We start from the raw sequence: 16,905 nt of genomic DNA, 5'->3' as shown, positions 1-16,905 counted from the left end.
TAACACCCATCTGGACCTCTATTGCAAACTTTTAGCAGGAATACCAAAGGAAGGGTACAGGACATAAGGGTAGATGGTGCAGAATTGTTATCACAAGGAGGATGAAGTAACTAGAGCAGATATGTCAGGAGAGGTGACAGCTCCTCTGTAACTTTCTGTAGTCTTTTAAGTAATTCATTATTGCTGTCTCCATCACAGGGTGGAACCGTCATCGGCAGTGCTCGTTGTAAAGCGTTTCGTACCCGTGAAGGTCGGCTGCAGGCAGCGTACAATCTGATTCAGCGTGGGATCACAAATCTTTGTGTGATTGGTGGAGATGGCAGCTTGACAGGAGCTAACCTTTTCCGTGAGGAATGGAGCGGACTTCTGGAGGAATTGGTGAAAAATGGTAATTCAGTCATATTTTACAGCAAAAGTACCTCAACATGTGGTAAAGTGACGGACACCGCGATGAACCCCATGCCAGTGGTGTCCATTTGGTGCTGTTGGTGTCTGTCATGTGGCAGACCCCTCAAAGTTTGCATTAAGTTTTTCTGCTTCCATGACGTAATGGAAAAACAGAATTCCTAACATAGATGTGAACTCACACAGCACATCCTGTGCATGATATATATTATATATACACTCACTGACAAAAAAAAACATAAAACGCCAAGAAGAAGTTGTTGGAATAAAACTTTCTCTGTGTGAATGTAATGATGATACATGTAAGTGATCACAATGTTAGAGGGAAAGGAGAAGTTTATTGGGTAAACTGTACAATAGAAAGGAGGCTCTAGGACTTTGTTGGGTGGCTCTAGCCTGGAAACAAGATTAGATACGGCCTCTATCCTGGATACAAGATAAGATACAGCCTCTATCCTGGATACAAGATGAGATACAGCCTCTAGTCTGGATACAAGATGAGATATAGCCTCTAGTCTGGATATAAGATGAGATACAGCCTCTAGTCTGGATACAAGATGATATATGGCCTCTAGTCTGGATACAAGATGAGATATGGCCTCTAGCCTGGATACAAGATGATATATGGCCTCTAGCCTGGATACAAGATGAGATATGGCCTCAAGTCTGGATACAAGATGAGATACGGCCTCTATTCTGGATACAAGATGAGATATGGCCTCTAGCCTGGAAACAAGATAACATGTGGCCTCTGGACTGGATACAAGATGAGATACGGCCTCTTGCCTGGAAACAAGATGAGATACAGCCTGTAGCCTGGATACAAGATGAGATACAGCCTCTAGTTTGGAGACAAGATGAGATATGGCCTCTAGCCTGGATACAAGATGAGATCTGGCCTCTAGCCTGAATACAAGATAAGATACAACCTCTAGTCTGGAAACAAGATGAGATACTGTACAGCCTCTAGCCTGGATACAAGATATGTCCTCTGGCCTGGAAACAAGATGGAATATGGCCATTAGCCTAGATACAAGGTGAGATATGGCCTCTAGCCTGGAAACAAGATGAGATATGGTCTCCAGCCTGCATACAAGATGAGATACAATCTCTAGCCTGGATACAAGATGAGATAGGGCCTCTAGCCTGGATACAAGATGAGATACAGCTGCTAGCCTGGATACAAGATGAGATACGGCCTCAAGTCTGGATACAAGATGAGATACAACCTCTATCCTGGATACAAGATGAGATATGGCTTCTAGCGTGGATGCAAGATGAGATACGGCCTCTAGCCTGGATACAAGATGGGTATGTAGATCCTGGACACCAGTAGGCTGCCGAAGTTGGCATCCCAGCTGGTCCAATAAATGCTCGATTGGCAATCTGGTGACCCGGCAGCCAAGGAAGTATCTGGTGGAGACATTCCTGGGAATCCCTTGCTGGGTGTGGGCGAGCATTATCCTGATGAAAATGCCAGTTGGAAGTCCTGCACATATTGCTGAGCTGTTAGTGTCCCTCATATAACTACAAGCGGTGACCGACTGTTGTATGCGATGGGTCCCCAGATCGTCACACCAGCAGTTGGAGCAGTGTGTCACTCCACAGCAAAAGCAGGAATAAGGTGCTCATCGCAAGAAGAAAAAAAAAATACTATAAAAGGTGCCATTTTTCACAGAAGTTCTATGTGTCAGCAATCAGGGACCTCTACTCATCAAATCGCTCCTTGAAATCCTGTATTCTTTGTGCCAGCAGCAATTTTCACCCATTTATGGACTTTATGTTATTTCTCACTTGCAGGCTGAGATGGGCCTTTGTAGCTGTGGATATTGGTGCTTTTTGCTGCCACTTTTCTACATTTTTATGTTTTTAGTGGCCATTTTTAGAGGGTTTTTTTAGGTAAAAAAATTCAGGTCCAAATATAAGCTGTAAATGTAATCTGTGGAAAATATAAAAGCAGGACACAAACACTTTTTTTCTTTTGATGTTTTTGTTTATTAGGTGCCATGTTTTGTCCTTCTGGCTTCTTTTCAGCTCTGCTGGAGTTCCTGATGTCTTTTTTAGGCAATCTCTCTTCTATAGGGGAAAAACTCCATGAAGGAAAACTGTAGTGGGCAAACAAAATGGCTTCAATATGCTAAACCTATAAATGGCGTAAAACAGACAAACTGCCTCGACCTGTACCAGATTTATCACAGGGGCTCAGGCTGGATTATTAATCTGGTGCAGGGATGGACACTTCTCTCTGACTCTATACCAACTACTAGCTGGCAGAATTCTGTCACAATTTTGGCATAAAATGACGCATTTTGGTCACACCCCCTTTCAGTGAAACTCTCCCTTCTTTCTGATAAGCCCCTCCCCTTTCAAGCAAATCGGGGGGAAAGTGTAGAAACCCTAGTTATGCCAGATTTGCCCCACTTTGCCCCGCTTTTCTGATACATTTTAGGTGCAGACATGTTAGTAACTCTGAGCCACGGTTTGCAAAAACGTCTGAGAAAAGCACCACAAAAAAACGAAGCAAAAAAAAAAAAAAGCTCAGGCGGCCAAAAACAACCACATGCGATTATTTACAGCCCCTTCCCCCCAAAAAAGACAAAATTCATGTTTGTTATGACCCTAAATGAGATACTGTACATCCATACCTATCTTGGTTAATCAGGTTGGGGAGCCAAGGGGACTGGTCGAATCTTGTGACATTCCATGACCCTCTTTTATGTTTTCGCCATTTGTTTCCTGTCTAAGATGTTTCCTGTTTTATACGGGCGAATATAACAGATGCAAAAAAAACCGGAAACAACACAAAGCTTAAAAAAGAAAGTACTGACAGAATAATGGACTGTCGAGGAGAAAGCCGTCTATATTTTGTGTCTTATTTGCTTTGCGGATGTGTCTCAAAATCTGCAGTCAAATCCACTACAAAAAAACGTATGTTACGTCCAGATTTCCTGCTGATTTCACCCTGCAAAATCCTCTGCAAAGCTCTAGCAGAAATACGCCCACAACAGAGCATGGCGTGGGTTCAGGAATCCTTGGCACGCCCTAAAATCTGTGCAGTTTTTTTTTTCTTCCGAACCTGTGCATAGGTTTTGAAAGACTGAGCATTCATGCTGACGATCAGTGAATCCATGACACAATCTAGACAGAGGACATGTTTTAGGCGTTTTTCACCTGCCCATGCCCATGATGATGTCTGTAAGGCCTTATTCACACAGTCAGTGTTTGGTCAGTGAATTCCATCAGTGATTATGAGCCAAAACCAGGAAGGGAGCCTCCACAGAGATAAGGGGGAGATTGATCAAACTGGTGTAAAGTAGAACTGGCTGGGTTGCCCATAGCAACCAATCAGATTCCTCCTTTCATTCCAAAGGAGCTGTCAAAAGTGAAAGCTGGAATCTGATTGGTTGCTATGGGCAACCAAGCCATTTCTACTTTACACCAGTTTGTTAGATGACCCCAACGGTATTTTTGGAAATATAGTCCAATTTCCCACCGCTCAGTTTGATGGTTGTCCTTAAATTCAATGAATAAGTGAATACAACCTTGTCCGAGTGTGGAGCTTATTGGATTGACTAATAAACGTTCCCTTGATTTTTTTTAAATGAGATTTTAGTTTGTTTTTGACCTGCACTTGGTTTTGACTCAGAATTAAGCCTCATGCACACAACCGTAGATACGTTCCGCATCCGATCCCGATTTTTTGCGGATGGAAAGCAGACCCATTTGTTTCAATTTGGCTGCAAAAGGTGCGGACAGCGCAATGTGTGCTGTGTCCACATCTACAAGTCCATTCTGCAAACCCCCTCAACAAAAAAAAGTAGAACATGTCCTATTCTGATCCGTTTTGTAGACAATAATAGGCATTTGAAACATACTGCGCGACCTGCGGAAGGGAAAATCTGTGATGCCCACGGCCGTAATCCGTGTTTTGCGGATCTTCGATTTGCGGACCACAAAAAAAACGGATACAGTCGTGTGCAGGAGGCCTCACTGATGGATCAAGCACGGACTGTGTGAAAGCAGTGTAATAAGACGGTTACAAGATGTCTCATTTCTGAAGATGTCTGTGAAGGGTCCGTTGTTGGTCCGTGTGTCCGTTTTTTGCCCTCTGTGTGTCATCTATGTTCCCCCATGTAGTGCTAGGCTGACAGAGGGATTTCCACAGCATCTCCTACCAATGGTCAAGTGAAAAACACTGACAGAACATGGCTGCCATCTGTGTTGTGTCAGTAGTAGTGGATGTCGCACACGGACAGCACACGTCTACTTTTCACTGATCTGTGTAAGAGGCCTGAGGTTACTGAAAACTCCTACTGTTTAAGGCCTATTTCACACGTCCATGTCAGGGATGATGTTCTTGACAAGATGGTCAGTGTTTGGTCCATGTGTCCACTTTTTGCCCTCAGTGTGTCATCCATGGTCAGGGTGAAAAGGGCATCTTCCCACTAGTGGTCAGGGTAAAACCACTGACAGAACACGGATGTCAGTGGTTTTCACTGACCCATAGACTAGTTATCACTAACCAACATAGTGCCTGTCTCCCTTGTTTTTCCACTGACCCATGGTCAATGGAAAAACAAGGATGTGTGAGTAAACACATTAAAATCAATGGAGACGTGCGCTGACTGAGGAGAACTCAGATCACACGTCTATGATTAATTGACTGTGTGGAAGAGGTCTACGTGGTCTTTTGGTAATCCAATCATTAGCAGTATATATAACTGTGCCCCATTACTTTTTGTGAAGAGTTTTTCCTCTGATTTGACGTATATCTGCTGTGTTGTTGTTTATTTATATTTTTGTATAGAAAAAATTGAAGCTGCAGCGGCACAGAAACATTCCCATCTGAATATAGTAGGAATGGTGGGCTCCATAGACAACGACTTTTGTGGAACTGACATGACAATTGGAACTGACTCTGCCTTGCATAGAATCATTGAGGTTGTGGATGCAATCATGACCACGGCTCAGAGGTAAGATGCTGTGGACATTGTCGTGGTTCTGGTGTCATGCACAAGGTAGTGTACAGAGAAGTGATATCCTGACTCCTGTAATGAGATAAACACAGTGTAGATACAGGTGAAGTTAAAGGGGAGTACAATATCGATCATCCATCCTCCGGATAGGTCATCAATATCTGATCGGTAGGGGTCCGACTCCCGACACCTCTGCTGTTTGAAGGGGCTGCATCGTTCAGACGAGCTCTGCAGCCTCTCCGTAGTATACCAAGCACAGCGCCAGACATTGTATAGTGGCTGTACTTTGTATTGCAGCTCAGTCTCATTCACTTGAATCTTGGCTCTGACATCAAGACCTCATGCACACGACTGAAAACACAGATCCACAAAACACGGATACTGGCCGTGTACATCCCACATTTTCCCTTTCTGCATGTCCTGCCTTAGGGTACTTTCACACTATGCGTTTTTGTTTTCCGGTATTGAGTTCCGTCACAGGAGCTCAATACCGGAAAAAAACTGATCAGTTTTATCCTAATGCATTCTGAATGGAGAGCAATCCGTTCAGGATGCATCCAGGTCCGTCTGACAAATGCCATCAGTTTGCGTCTGGATTGTGACGGAGAAGAATAGGATATGTTCTATCTTTTTTGCGGACATACGGATGCAGACAGCACACAGTGCTCTGTCCTAATTTTTTTTAAACAAATGGGTCCACATCCAATACGCAAAAAATGCTGAAAATCCGGTCGTGTGCATGGGGCCTTATGGTGTATATAGAATGCAAGAAGTAAACCAGCACATATCAATTGGTATCTTGGTTCTGCCAGCTTCAGTAAAATGTTGTTTGAATGGTATGAGAAAATTTTGGACAGAATATATCCATTTTGTCTCCTAGGTATACAGTATTGAACACTATTTACCTATAAGGCCACGATGACCACATTTTGGCTGTACAATAACTGCTATACAATCTTTATCTTACCTTTTCCCCTTGGATTGACATATCCTGAGATGGCCAAATTTGAGGGAAAAAGCACGATTTTGCAATACTCATTGGGAGTTGGTTATGCTATATGTGTCTGTTTGTGGCCACCCAGTGGATGTGATGGGAATTGCAGCCTGTTGAGATATCTGTAAAGAATAAATCAAGGCAACTGGACTTACTGTAGATTTCCTGAAAACGTTTCACTCGTTCTTCCAACAAGCTTTCTCAATTCCGAGTGAATTCAGAATTGAGAAAGCTCGTTGGAAGAACAAGTGAAACGTTTTCAAGAAATCTACAGTAAGTCCAGTTGCCTATATATATTTTTTACAGATATACCATGACCTGGATAAATGAGAACCTTCACAGACAGCCTGTTGAGAGTTTTGCGACCATGTTGCCCTAATGTATTGAATTTGTGTTGTGAAAAATTTTAGTCATTAAAGGGGTTGTGCAGTGACCTCAGGATAAGTCATCAATATCACATTGACGGGGCTCTGACTCCTGGCACCGCTGCCAATCAGCTGTTTGAAGAGATGTTCCGTCCCATTCCGTTAGAAACTGTGACAGTTACAGGACACACCCGCTGAGAAAGGACATGCCCCCTGAGCTGCATACTAAATCTAGCAGAGCAATTGAAGCAGAGAATGGGGAGAGTTTGGGATCCATGTGAGGTACAGGGCTGTCAAGAGGTTGTCATGTACTCTATGGCCCCTTTCACACGAGCGAGTATTCCGCGCGGGTGCAATGCGTGATGCAAACGCATAGCGCCCGCACTGAATCCTGACCCATTTATTTCAATGGGTCTGTGTACATAAGCGTTGTTTTTCACACATCACTTGTGCGTTGCATGAAAATCGCAGCATGTTCTATATTCTGCGTTTTTGATGCAACGCTGGCCCCATAGAAGTGAATGGGGCTGCGTAAAAATCGCAACGCATCTGTTTTTCAAGGATCGTTGCTAAGAGATGTTGTTTGTAAACATTCAGTTTTCTATCACGCGTGTGAAAAACGCATCAATGCGCATTTCACCCGCGCGATAAAAACTGAAAAACCGAAAGCAATCGCAGGCAAAACTGAATGCACTTGCTTGCAAAATCGCACATTTTTCACTGAACGCATCCGGAACTAATCCGCTCACGCTCATCTACAAGGGGCCTATGATGATGTCTGATTTTCATTTTTTTACATTAATCGTGGGATAACCCCTTTAAGGGTAGACACCTCTGTATTTCGTCATGAAGCATGCCTGAAAAGGCACAGGCAAAACGCTGCATCTATTGGATTGCTATGTATTTTCATACACTCAACCTTAGGGCTCATGCACACGGGTCTGCAATATACGGGCATAGGCCCCGTGCACTCCGTATCTTGGATGCGGACCCATAGACTCGAATGTTTCCGCAATCTGCAAGATACGGAGTGGAGGCAAAGAGCGCAAGCCCACGGAAAGAGAAGCCATTCCATGGGATTTCGTTCCGTCCCTCCGCACCGCAAAAAATAGAACATGTCCTATTTGTTTTGCGGTGCAGACCATCTCTTGCAGATTGCGGACCCTTTCAAGTAAATGGGTCCGCATCCGCAAATGGCGTGCACATGAGCGATGCCTGTGCATTGTTGACCACAATTTGCGGTCCTTGGCACAGGGGCACACACGTTCGTGTGAATGAGCCCTTAGGGTTAGGGTAGCGACTTTGGTGTGCTAATGGTGTCGTACTGTGACAAGTTGTTTATTAGTGCGACTGTTGCAGTCGCAGCATGTTGCATTGCGACACCATTGGCAATCATTATAATAAATGTTGCGTGACTTTGGTGCGACATGAATATCGTGCGACGTGTCACAATGTAGTTGTACCCTTTTTGTTGCGTGACCTCGCCGTGTAGCCCTAGCCTTAGAAGACCTCCTCAACATTCCCATGGGCTTAGAAGTAAGACTTGCAGGTGCACACGTATGAGGTGGAAGGTCTTTCTGTTATCACCGTGTTCTGCAGTTGCTCAGGCACCACCACGGACACATGTGCTTCAACCTAAATACTTGAGTGACTCCCAGCTGGCACGGCAGTAAGCATGCTTATCAAAGTGTTAACTATTAGCACGATGTGACAGCCGTGTCCTGGAGCTTCACTAAGTCCTGGTTGGCACTCCCTGTGGGACTGGCACTCTGCTGAGATGATAAATGATTGAGCCAAACCACAAGATATCTCCTCTACACGTAAGACCAGCCTTTAGTGGTGTCAATGGCTTCACTCATCAAGGCTGTGCCCAATTTGTTTTATTTAATGAAAATGACTATGCATGGAACGCAGCGGGTTGCACCAAGAGACCTAAAGCAGCCAGAAATACCTCCTCTGATCATAGTTACAGTATAGGGCACACAATGCAGGACTAGCCATCAGTACTGATATGGTGCACGTGAACCACAGTGCCCTTTAAGTGCAAAACGAGATTTCACAAATGGACAAATACAAAAGAAAATGGAGCAGCAACCATCCAAATAAGTTAAAGAAGCACTCCCACAAAATGTTTTATTCTTTGACCTGTTATAAAGGTGCATGATGTAATCTTCTTACCAGTGTCTAAATGTGTGAGTTATAAGGCCTCTTTCACACTTGCGTTGTCCGGATCCGGCGTGTACTCCACTTGCCGGAATTACACGCCGGATCCGGAAAAACGCAAGTGTACTGAAAGCATTTGAAGACTGATCCGTCTTCAAAATGCTTTCAGTGTTGCTATGGCACCCAGGACGCTATTAAAGTCCTGGTTGCCATAGTAGGAGCAGGGAGCGGGGGAGCGGTATACTTACAGTCCGTGCGGCTCCCGGGGCGCTCCAGAATGACGTCAGAGCGCCCCATGCGCATGGATCATGTGATCCATGCGATCACGTCATCCATGCGCGTGGGGCGCCCTGACGTCACTCTGGAGCGCCCCGGGAGCCGCACGGACGGTAAGTATGCTGCTCCCCGCTCCCCACTACACTTTACCATGGCTGCCAGGACTTTAGCGTCCCGGCAGCCATGGTAACCATTGAGAAAAAGCTAAACGTCGCATCCGGCAATGCGCCGAAACGACGTTTAGCTTAAGGCCGGATCCGGATCAATGCCTTTCAATGGGCATTCATTCCGGATCCGGCCTTGTGGCAAGTGTTCCGGATTTTTGGCCGGAGCAAAAAGCGCAGCATGCTGCGCTATTTGCTGCGGCCAAAAAACGTTCCGTTCCGGAACGGAAGACATCCTGATGCATCCTGAAGGACGGACTGTCCATTCAGAATGCATTAGGATAATCCTGATCAGGATTCTTCCGGCATAGAGCCCCGACGACGGAACTCTATGCCGGAAGACAATAACGCAGATGTGAAAGAGCCCTAACCTCCCTTCTGATCCTCAGCTGTGTCATGTGACTAACACTCAGACAGATAACAAGCTGATGTTATCGGCCTACCTGGACTACTGACAAGCCTTCCGCTTATTGGTATAGCATTTTATAGCTGTGATAGGGGAAGGGCTGCAGCAGAAAGAACACACCTTCTGAGCTGTGATAGGGAAAGAGCTGCAACAGAAATAATATACCCCCTGAGCTGTGATAAGAAGAGAGCTGCAGCAGAAAGGTACACCCCTGAGCTGTGATAAGGAGAGAGCTGCAGCAGAAAGGTACACCCCTGAGCTGTGATAAGGAGAGAGCTGCAGCAGAAAGGATACACCCCTGAGCTGTGATAGGGAAAGAGCTGCACCAGAAATAATATACCCCCTGAGGTGTGATAAGGAGAGAGCAGCAGCCAAAATGACACAACTTGATCTCTCATATGGAGAGAGAGCTGCAGCTGAAAGGACATGCCCCCTGAGCTGTCAGCTAGAAGCTAGCAGAGCAAATCTCTGGGTCCACATGAGGTACAGGTCTGGTTTTATTGTCAATAAAAAGAGATTGTCATGTACTATATGATGTTTGATGCAATTTTTTTTACATCAATCAAGGCATAACCCCTTTGAGGCCGAATTAACACTATGTTTGTGGTGCGCTGTCATCATACAGTATATGCCAGAATCTCCCAGTGTGCACCTAGATTGTAATGGCAAAACATACGCCAAAATCTCACGTATTGTTAGTTCGCTCCTGTTTTATGGAAAAATGCTCCACAGAAGTCAATATCTACTGAAATGGAAATGGCCCTGGGCTGTCCTTGCACTGAGAACAGCTACTGCTCATTAGATAATCCGAAAGGACAAGCGAGGAGACGGCTTCTGTGTAGCTGTGTGACAGGCTCATCAGCAAGACGCCATCTTCTGGGATCCACCGCAGCACCGCATAAAATAGCATGGATAATAACCAAGGTTTCATTTTTATTTATACTATATAGAGACTGTCTACAACAGTGGTGCACAAGCCGCAGCCCAGGGGGCCACATACGGCCCTCAATGCCATTTTGTGCAGCCCCCAACCAGCCGGTCATAGACATGTGGTTCCTTTTCACCATTAGATGGGGACCCTGAAAGTACAACCAGCATCTATCAGACATTCATGGGATAAGTGGTTGGTGCCATAAAAGTGTCACTTGGTAATATCCATTTAAAGGGGTTCTCCCATAATCAGACATCATATAGGACACATGACAATCTCTTTCTAATAAATCTAGAACCAGCCCTGTACCTCCCATGGATCCAGAGATCTACCCATTCATTGCTCCAATTGTTCTACCAGACTTATTTCAGGATGGCAGCTCAGTGGGTTGTGTCCTTTCTCAGGGGACGTGTCCTTTCTGCTGTAGCTCTCTCCCTGTAACTGCCACAGCTTCTAACAGAAGATATGGCTGTTGGCAGTTGATTTAAACTAAACGCGTGCGACCGCCTGGTAAGATAGACAGAGAAATAAGGGAAAGAACAAACAGCAGGTGGCGCTATACAGATACATTTTATTGAATAGCTCAGTGGTTATACTGAATTTTTAATTACACGCAATTACAAAAGTTTTCAGATCCAACTGCTGGTTTGAAAAATGTGGAATATTTTTTGTGGCATTACTCCTTTGAGTGTTATTTTCGACCCTGGAGATTGGTTCCGTCTGACAATGTGGCCCCCTACCAGCAAAGGTTGTTCAGCCCTGGTCTGCAATTATAGTATTTGCATACGGATGCCACAGGTCTGTTGTCCACGTCACAGTACATGGAATTTCATCATATTCTATAGGTTTGGTAATTTAGTCATGTTACATGTACCATTAGAAACAGCGTGCCCATAATATAGTCTTTTTCACGCAGCATTCAGCAATTTTTCTAATTCTGTATAAATTTTACAAAACATCCTTTATTTGTGTCCATATGAAATTGGCGACGTGCGGAGAGCAAGGTTTAGCAACCTTTGGCACTCCAGCTGCTGCGAAACTACAACTTCCAGCATGCAAAAATGCTAGGCACATGCTCATTAGGTCAATGGTGGTCAAACTTGTTCCATTTGGGGGAGAAATCAGCAGAATTGAATATTTATATCACCCCTTATGGGAAATCCTCTGCTGTACGGAAATGCTATGAAAATAACTAATAGACACTTCAAAAATCTTGGCTTGGTATATGGTCTCCTTGACATCAGCGTACTTACCAATGTTTCTGTTGGTAATATTGGAACATATAAGCCCTTCTCCTTGGAACGCCCCTACCCCACCCGGGAAGAACACCCACATATTTTTGGCAGCACAAATTTCCTTTCTGCTGCAGCTCTCTCCCTGTAACTGTCACAGCTTTTAACAGTAGATAAGGATAGAACTGAGCATGTGCGACCACCTCGGTAAGTGGACGTACACATTACTATACAGATTAAACACCAGGGGGTGTCATTATAATGAAGGAAAGATAATATCTGACAACTAGGGATGAGCGAATCGATTTGCATAAAGCATTGTTCTAATACTGTACGGAGCAGGAGCTCCCTACAGTATTAGAATGTATTGGCTCCGATGAGCTGAAGTTATTGCTTTGCAAAGTCTCGCGAGACTTTGGGTAATTTCATAAATTAATTTGTACTGTAAAGCCCCCAAACTCAGGTTCGGTTCCAAGTGGTTAAAAAAAACATTTCCCGAACTCGGAACCGAACATGAGTTTGGGAAATGTTTTTTTACAGTACAAATTAATTAATGAAATTACGCGAAGTCTCGCGAGCAATAACTTAGGCTCATCGGAGCCAATACATTCTAATACTGTACGGCGCTCCTGCTCAGTACAGTATTAGAACAATGTTTTATGCAAATCGACTTCGGATGTTTAATTCGAAGTCGATTCGCTCATCCCTACTCACAACTAGAGAATTTTTTTTAAGAGAAAGTAAATTACAAAAGTAACTAGTTTTTCATAATGAATAATATTAAAATCAGGGACAGTCCTGTCAAATGCTGGACAGTCAGTTGGCAACGATACATCAGTGTCTGACAGAAATCAGAAGATGGTGGAAGTCTAAGTAGTGCAGCCTCAGAGTCAAGGTGGCAGTGCCAAAATGGACTGAACACGATATAGATGTTTGGTTCTGGGAATCAGTGGTGATACTTGATCACAAGCCCCCTACGTCATCTCATCTGAGTCTATGAGATACCAGGAGACCATTCTGATGCTAGTTGTATATGCTATTATAACGGTACAAGTCGTTGTTTCATACTTTTGATAATTTTGATCTTTTTTTACAGCCATCAGAGAACCTTTGTCTTGGAGGTCATGGGCAGACACTGTGGGTACGTCATGTTAAAATCCCAACAAACCTACAAATAACGTAATAAAACATTAATGGGAAATGATGTTGAGCTCCTCCTTATATTTTGTTTCGTACAGGTATCTGGCACTGGTCAGTGCCTTGGCGTGCGGAGCTGACTGGGTATTCATTCCTGAATGCCCTCCGGAGGAAGGTTGGGAGGACATTATGTGTGGTAAACTGTCTGAGGTAATCTTATAAATGAGTACAGATGACAGTAAAATCTATAAAATATTTCTGTAACCGGAATCATCCCAAGTGCATGTGGGAAAGTCATCCTGTTAATAGGTCAACCGTCACAGAGAAACAAAAGCTATATCATTTTTACTAATTAAATGTAATGATCTGTATTTTTTATTTTGACTTTTTTTATTTTCTGTATGTACATTTTTTTTTTTATTCCATTTTCTGTACGTGATTATGCTTTATAGTAGCCACAAGAATTATAAGAACCTGTAGTTTGGCGATTGACTTCTATAAGAGAGTGTTGTGGGCATGCTCTGTGACCTGTGCTAAGATCATTGTGCAGGGAGGGGGAGGAGATGATCTGTGCCCATCACCTAGTGTGGATGGTGGATCCTGTAGTGAGAATATAAACTTTTATTCTGCTTCTTAACGAGAACCTGTCACCATGAAATGCAGTCCTATTTGCAGGCAGCATGTTATAGGGCAGGAGGAGCTGAGCAGATTGATCTATAGGTCTGTGAGAAAAGATACAGCAAAACTTTTATTTTACACATTTAAGTCTCTGCTCTTTCTGCGTTGATTTGTACACGGGGGTAATCTTATCAGCATTGTCTGTGTAAGGGCTCATGCACACAAACTTATTTTTTTTTTTCTATTTCCGTTCCATTTTTTTTTACAGGTCCATATGCGGAACCATTCATTTCAATGGGTCTGTAAAAAAAATGAAATCACTCCGGGTGCATTCCATTTCCGTATGCCCGCATGTCCGTTCTGCAAAAAATAGAACGTCACACGGATGTCATCCGTGTTTTTTTTTTTTTTTGCGGATCTGTGTTTTGCGGACCACAAAATGAATAGTCATGTGCATGAGCCCTAAGTGTGTATAGAGAGATAGCTGTGAGTCACTGATAAACCACCCCTGTGTACAACTCAGAAAAAGCAGAGACTATAATTTATAAAATACAAGGAAAACTGCTCAGCTCCTCCTGCTCTATAACATGCCGTCTGTTAAAGTTTCTTGTTAAGTGCAATGGAGGCGGAGCTTCACTCTGTGAAGTGCTCTCTGTATTGAGCTTCTTCACAGTCCCTTTTCCTTGCTGTAGAATCAGGAGACCGCTACAGCTGTCACACACAGCAGAGCGGAGGGGCTGAGAGGGTGGAAATGAAAATGTTACTTACTGTATATAAGTACCTCAAGTGAATTTTATTTTCATAAGTATTGTAAAAATCCAGCATTCCACTAAAAAACGTCAGTTCTTTATTCCTCTATGTTAAAAAAAAGTTCCAGATCCCAGGTGTGCCGCTTATGCAAATAAAACAATGAGATTTTTATTGGAGTGGTGGAGGTTTGTCTAGTGGACGTGTTCCTCACTCCAGGAGCCTCTGTGCTCCCTCACTAGATGTCTGAAGGGCATTCCAAGGGGGGTGATCCTCACATGCACACGAGCTGTACCTTTGCAAATTTCTCATTTGTTTAATTCTCTTTTTATTAGAACCGTGCAAGAAAGAAAAGACTGAATATCATTATTGTGTCAGAAGGAGCCATCGATTGTCAAAACAACCCAATCACCTCAGAAAAGATTCAAAATGTAGGTATAAGTGTGTTCTTTTTGACTTCTCAGATATGGAATATGCAGATCTGAAATCTTACTGGTATCATGTCTTATCCTTACAAGGTTATGTCAGCAATTTGTTAGAAGAATACATCCGATTATATGGAGAAAGGATTATAGTTCAAGAGTTGTTTTTCAACATGTGTTTCCCACAGTCTGCTCATATAGGACACTCAGTATCCTGCTCCATCTTCTCTGCTCCTGTATCCAGTGCAGGAACCAGCATTGTACAAATATGTACTGTATATTTTTCACATCTGATGATAAGACGCAGCTAGGTTTTAGAGGAGGAAAATAAGTAAAAAAGATTTGTCATCAGACCTCAGAACAGACCCCCATTCTTCATCAGACCTCCAAATTAGACCCCCAATCTTCATCAGACTTCAGAACAGACCCCCAATCTTCATCAGGCCTCCAAATTAGACCGCCCATCTTCATCAGACTTCAGATCAGAACCCCACATCATACCTTAGATCAGTCCCCCACATCAGACCTCAGATCAGATCCCACATCAAATCTCAGATGAGATTAGATCCCCATATCAGACGTTAGATCAGGCCCCCCATATCAGACGTTGGATCAGACCCCAACATCAGACCTTAGATAAGACCCCCACATCAGACCTCAGATCAGATCCCACATCAAATCTCAGATGAGATTAGATCCCCATATCAGACCTCAGATCAGACCACCCATATCAGACGTTAGATCAGACCTCAGATGCGATCTCCATATCAGACGTCAGATAAGACCCACATATCAAACCTAAGATCAGACCCCCATGTCAGACCTCAGATTAGACCCCCATTAGAGCTCAGATCAGAACCCCGTCAGAGATAAAATAAATTAAATTGCCTTTCCTGATCCACCACCGGTCTCTCCCGCACTCACCGCTCTCTGTTCTTCTCCAGGCCCCCGCTGCACTGTGACCTGACTGCATACAGTGTCAGGTCATAGTGTGCACACTACGTCCTGACGCTGTACGCAGGCAGGACAGTGCATCCTAGGCCCAGAGAAGACAGGGAGCAGTGAGTAAGGCAGGAGCTAGCAGCACTACCAGTCACTGCCTCCCGCACTTCCTGCATACTAGTCAGAGCTTTAATAATGTGTAGCTGTATGTGTGAAGCAGAGCTGTATGAGTGTAACTGAAGTGTATGTGTGTAGCAGAGCTGTATGTATGTAACCGAAGTGTATGTGTGTAGCAGAGCTTTATGTGTATGTAATAGTGCTGTTTGTGTGTAGCAGTGCTGTGTGTGTAGCAGGGCTGTATATGTATAGCAGAGCTGTATCTGTGTGTGGTAGTCTGTATCTCTGTATGGCAGTGCTGTGTGTGTATAGCAGAGCTGTGTGTGTACCAGAACTGTGTGTGTATCGCAGACAAATAATCTAGCCGAACCATAAACCATGGCAGGACACAACAGAGCAATGACAGGAAGACACATTTATTTGAATAGGTACATTTAATGCGGTGACCACATGCACCATTGCTGGTTGTTACAGTGGTCAGCGGATGACACAGTTAGGGGAAACAGTACCTCATACAAGACAAACCAGAGACTTTTTTAAAAGAACTCATCTCTTCTTATTGGAGGAGTCTCTGGTTTGTCTGGTATGAGGTGGTTTTCCTGATGGAGGAGGGCTAATTTACATAGGCTGTAAATAGGGCCTTCTTCTAATTCCTTGACATAGAAGTTTCCGACTTACACGTCATAACATTTCAAAAGAAAAAAATTCCACCAGCCACCACTGATGGTCCAGAATCGTTCACTGCTCATCATATACCCTCTCCTTGTCTAATTCGGTAACGGGTTGAGGGCTGTGAAGCTTCTTGCTCCAGAGATGACCAGCCTTGACCCTGCAGACAGGACTTGATACATTATCCACTTAGAATGATGCAAGTGAAGTGTAGTCCAGATGATGTCATCATTAGCCATGTTGTAGCTGTTTATGGAAACACTCACTCCTCCCCGTCTGTGATCTGCGGCTCGGCCCGCATTAGTCATGCCCTGTAGAATGACGTTGATAAAGGTTTTTAT

The 16,905-nt window shown here is 43.9% G+C and overlaps 1 protein-coding gene across 5 annotated transcripts in view; it reads left to right on the top strand.

Annotated features, from left to right (window-relative positions):
• Nucleotides 1–16,905, top strand: part of LOC122939258 (phosphofructokinase, platelet) — a 94,280-nt gene that overhangs the window by 35,325 nt on the left and 42,050 nt on the right. For all 5 annotated transcript variants that reach the window (XM_044295317.1, XM_044295314.1, XM_044295316.1 and 2 more), the window contains exons 4-8: nt 199–388; nt 5,213–5,378; nt 13,009–13,053; nt 13,151–13,259; nt 14,750–14,845. In XM_044295317.1, coding sequence (XP_044151252.1) covers nt 199–388; nt 5,213–5,378; nt 13,009–13,053; nt 13,151–13,259; nt 14,750–14,845 — 606 coding nt within the window. The remainder of the gene's footprint in view (nt 1–198; nt 389–5,212; nt 5,379–13,008; nt 13,054–13,150; nt 13,260–14,749; nt 14,846–16,905) is intronic.

The sequence above is a fragment of the Bufo gargarizans genome, chromosome 5 (genome assembly GCF_014858855.1).
Source record: "Bufo gargarizans isolate SCDJY-AF-19 chromosome 5, ASM1485885v1, whole genome shotgun sequence".
NCBI classification, from domain to species: domain Eukaryota; kingdom Metazoa; phylum Chordata; class Amphibia; order Anura; family Bufonidae; genus Bufo; species Bufo gargarizans.
The sequence above is the reverse complement of the archived record's forward strand: the minus strand, read 5'-3'. Positions and strand labels throughout refer to the sequence as shown.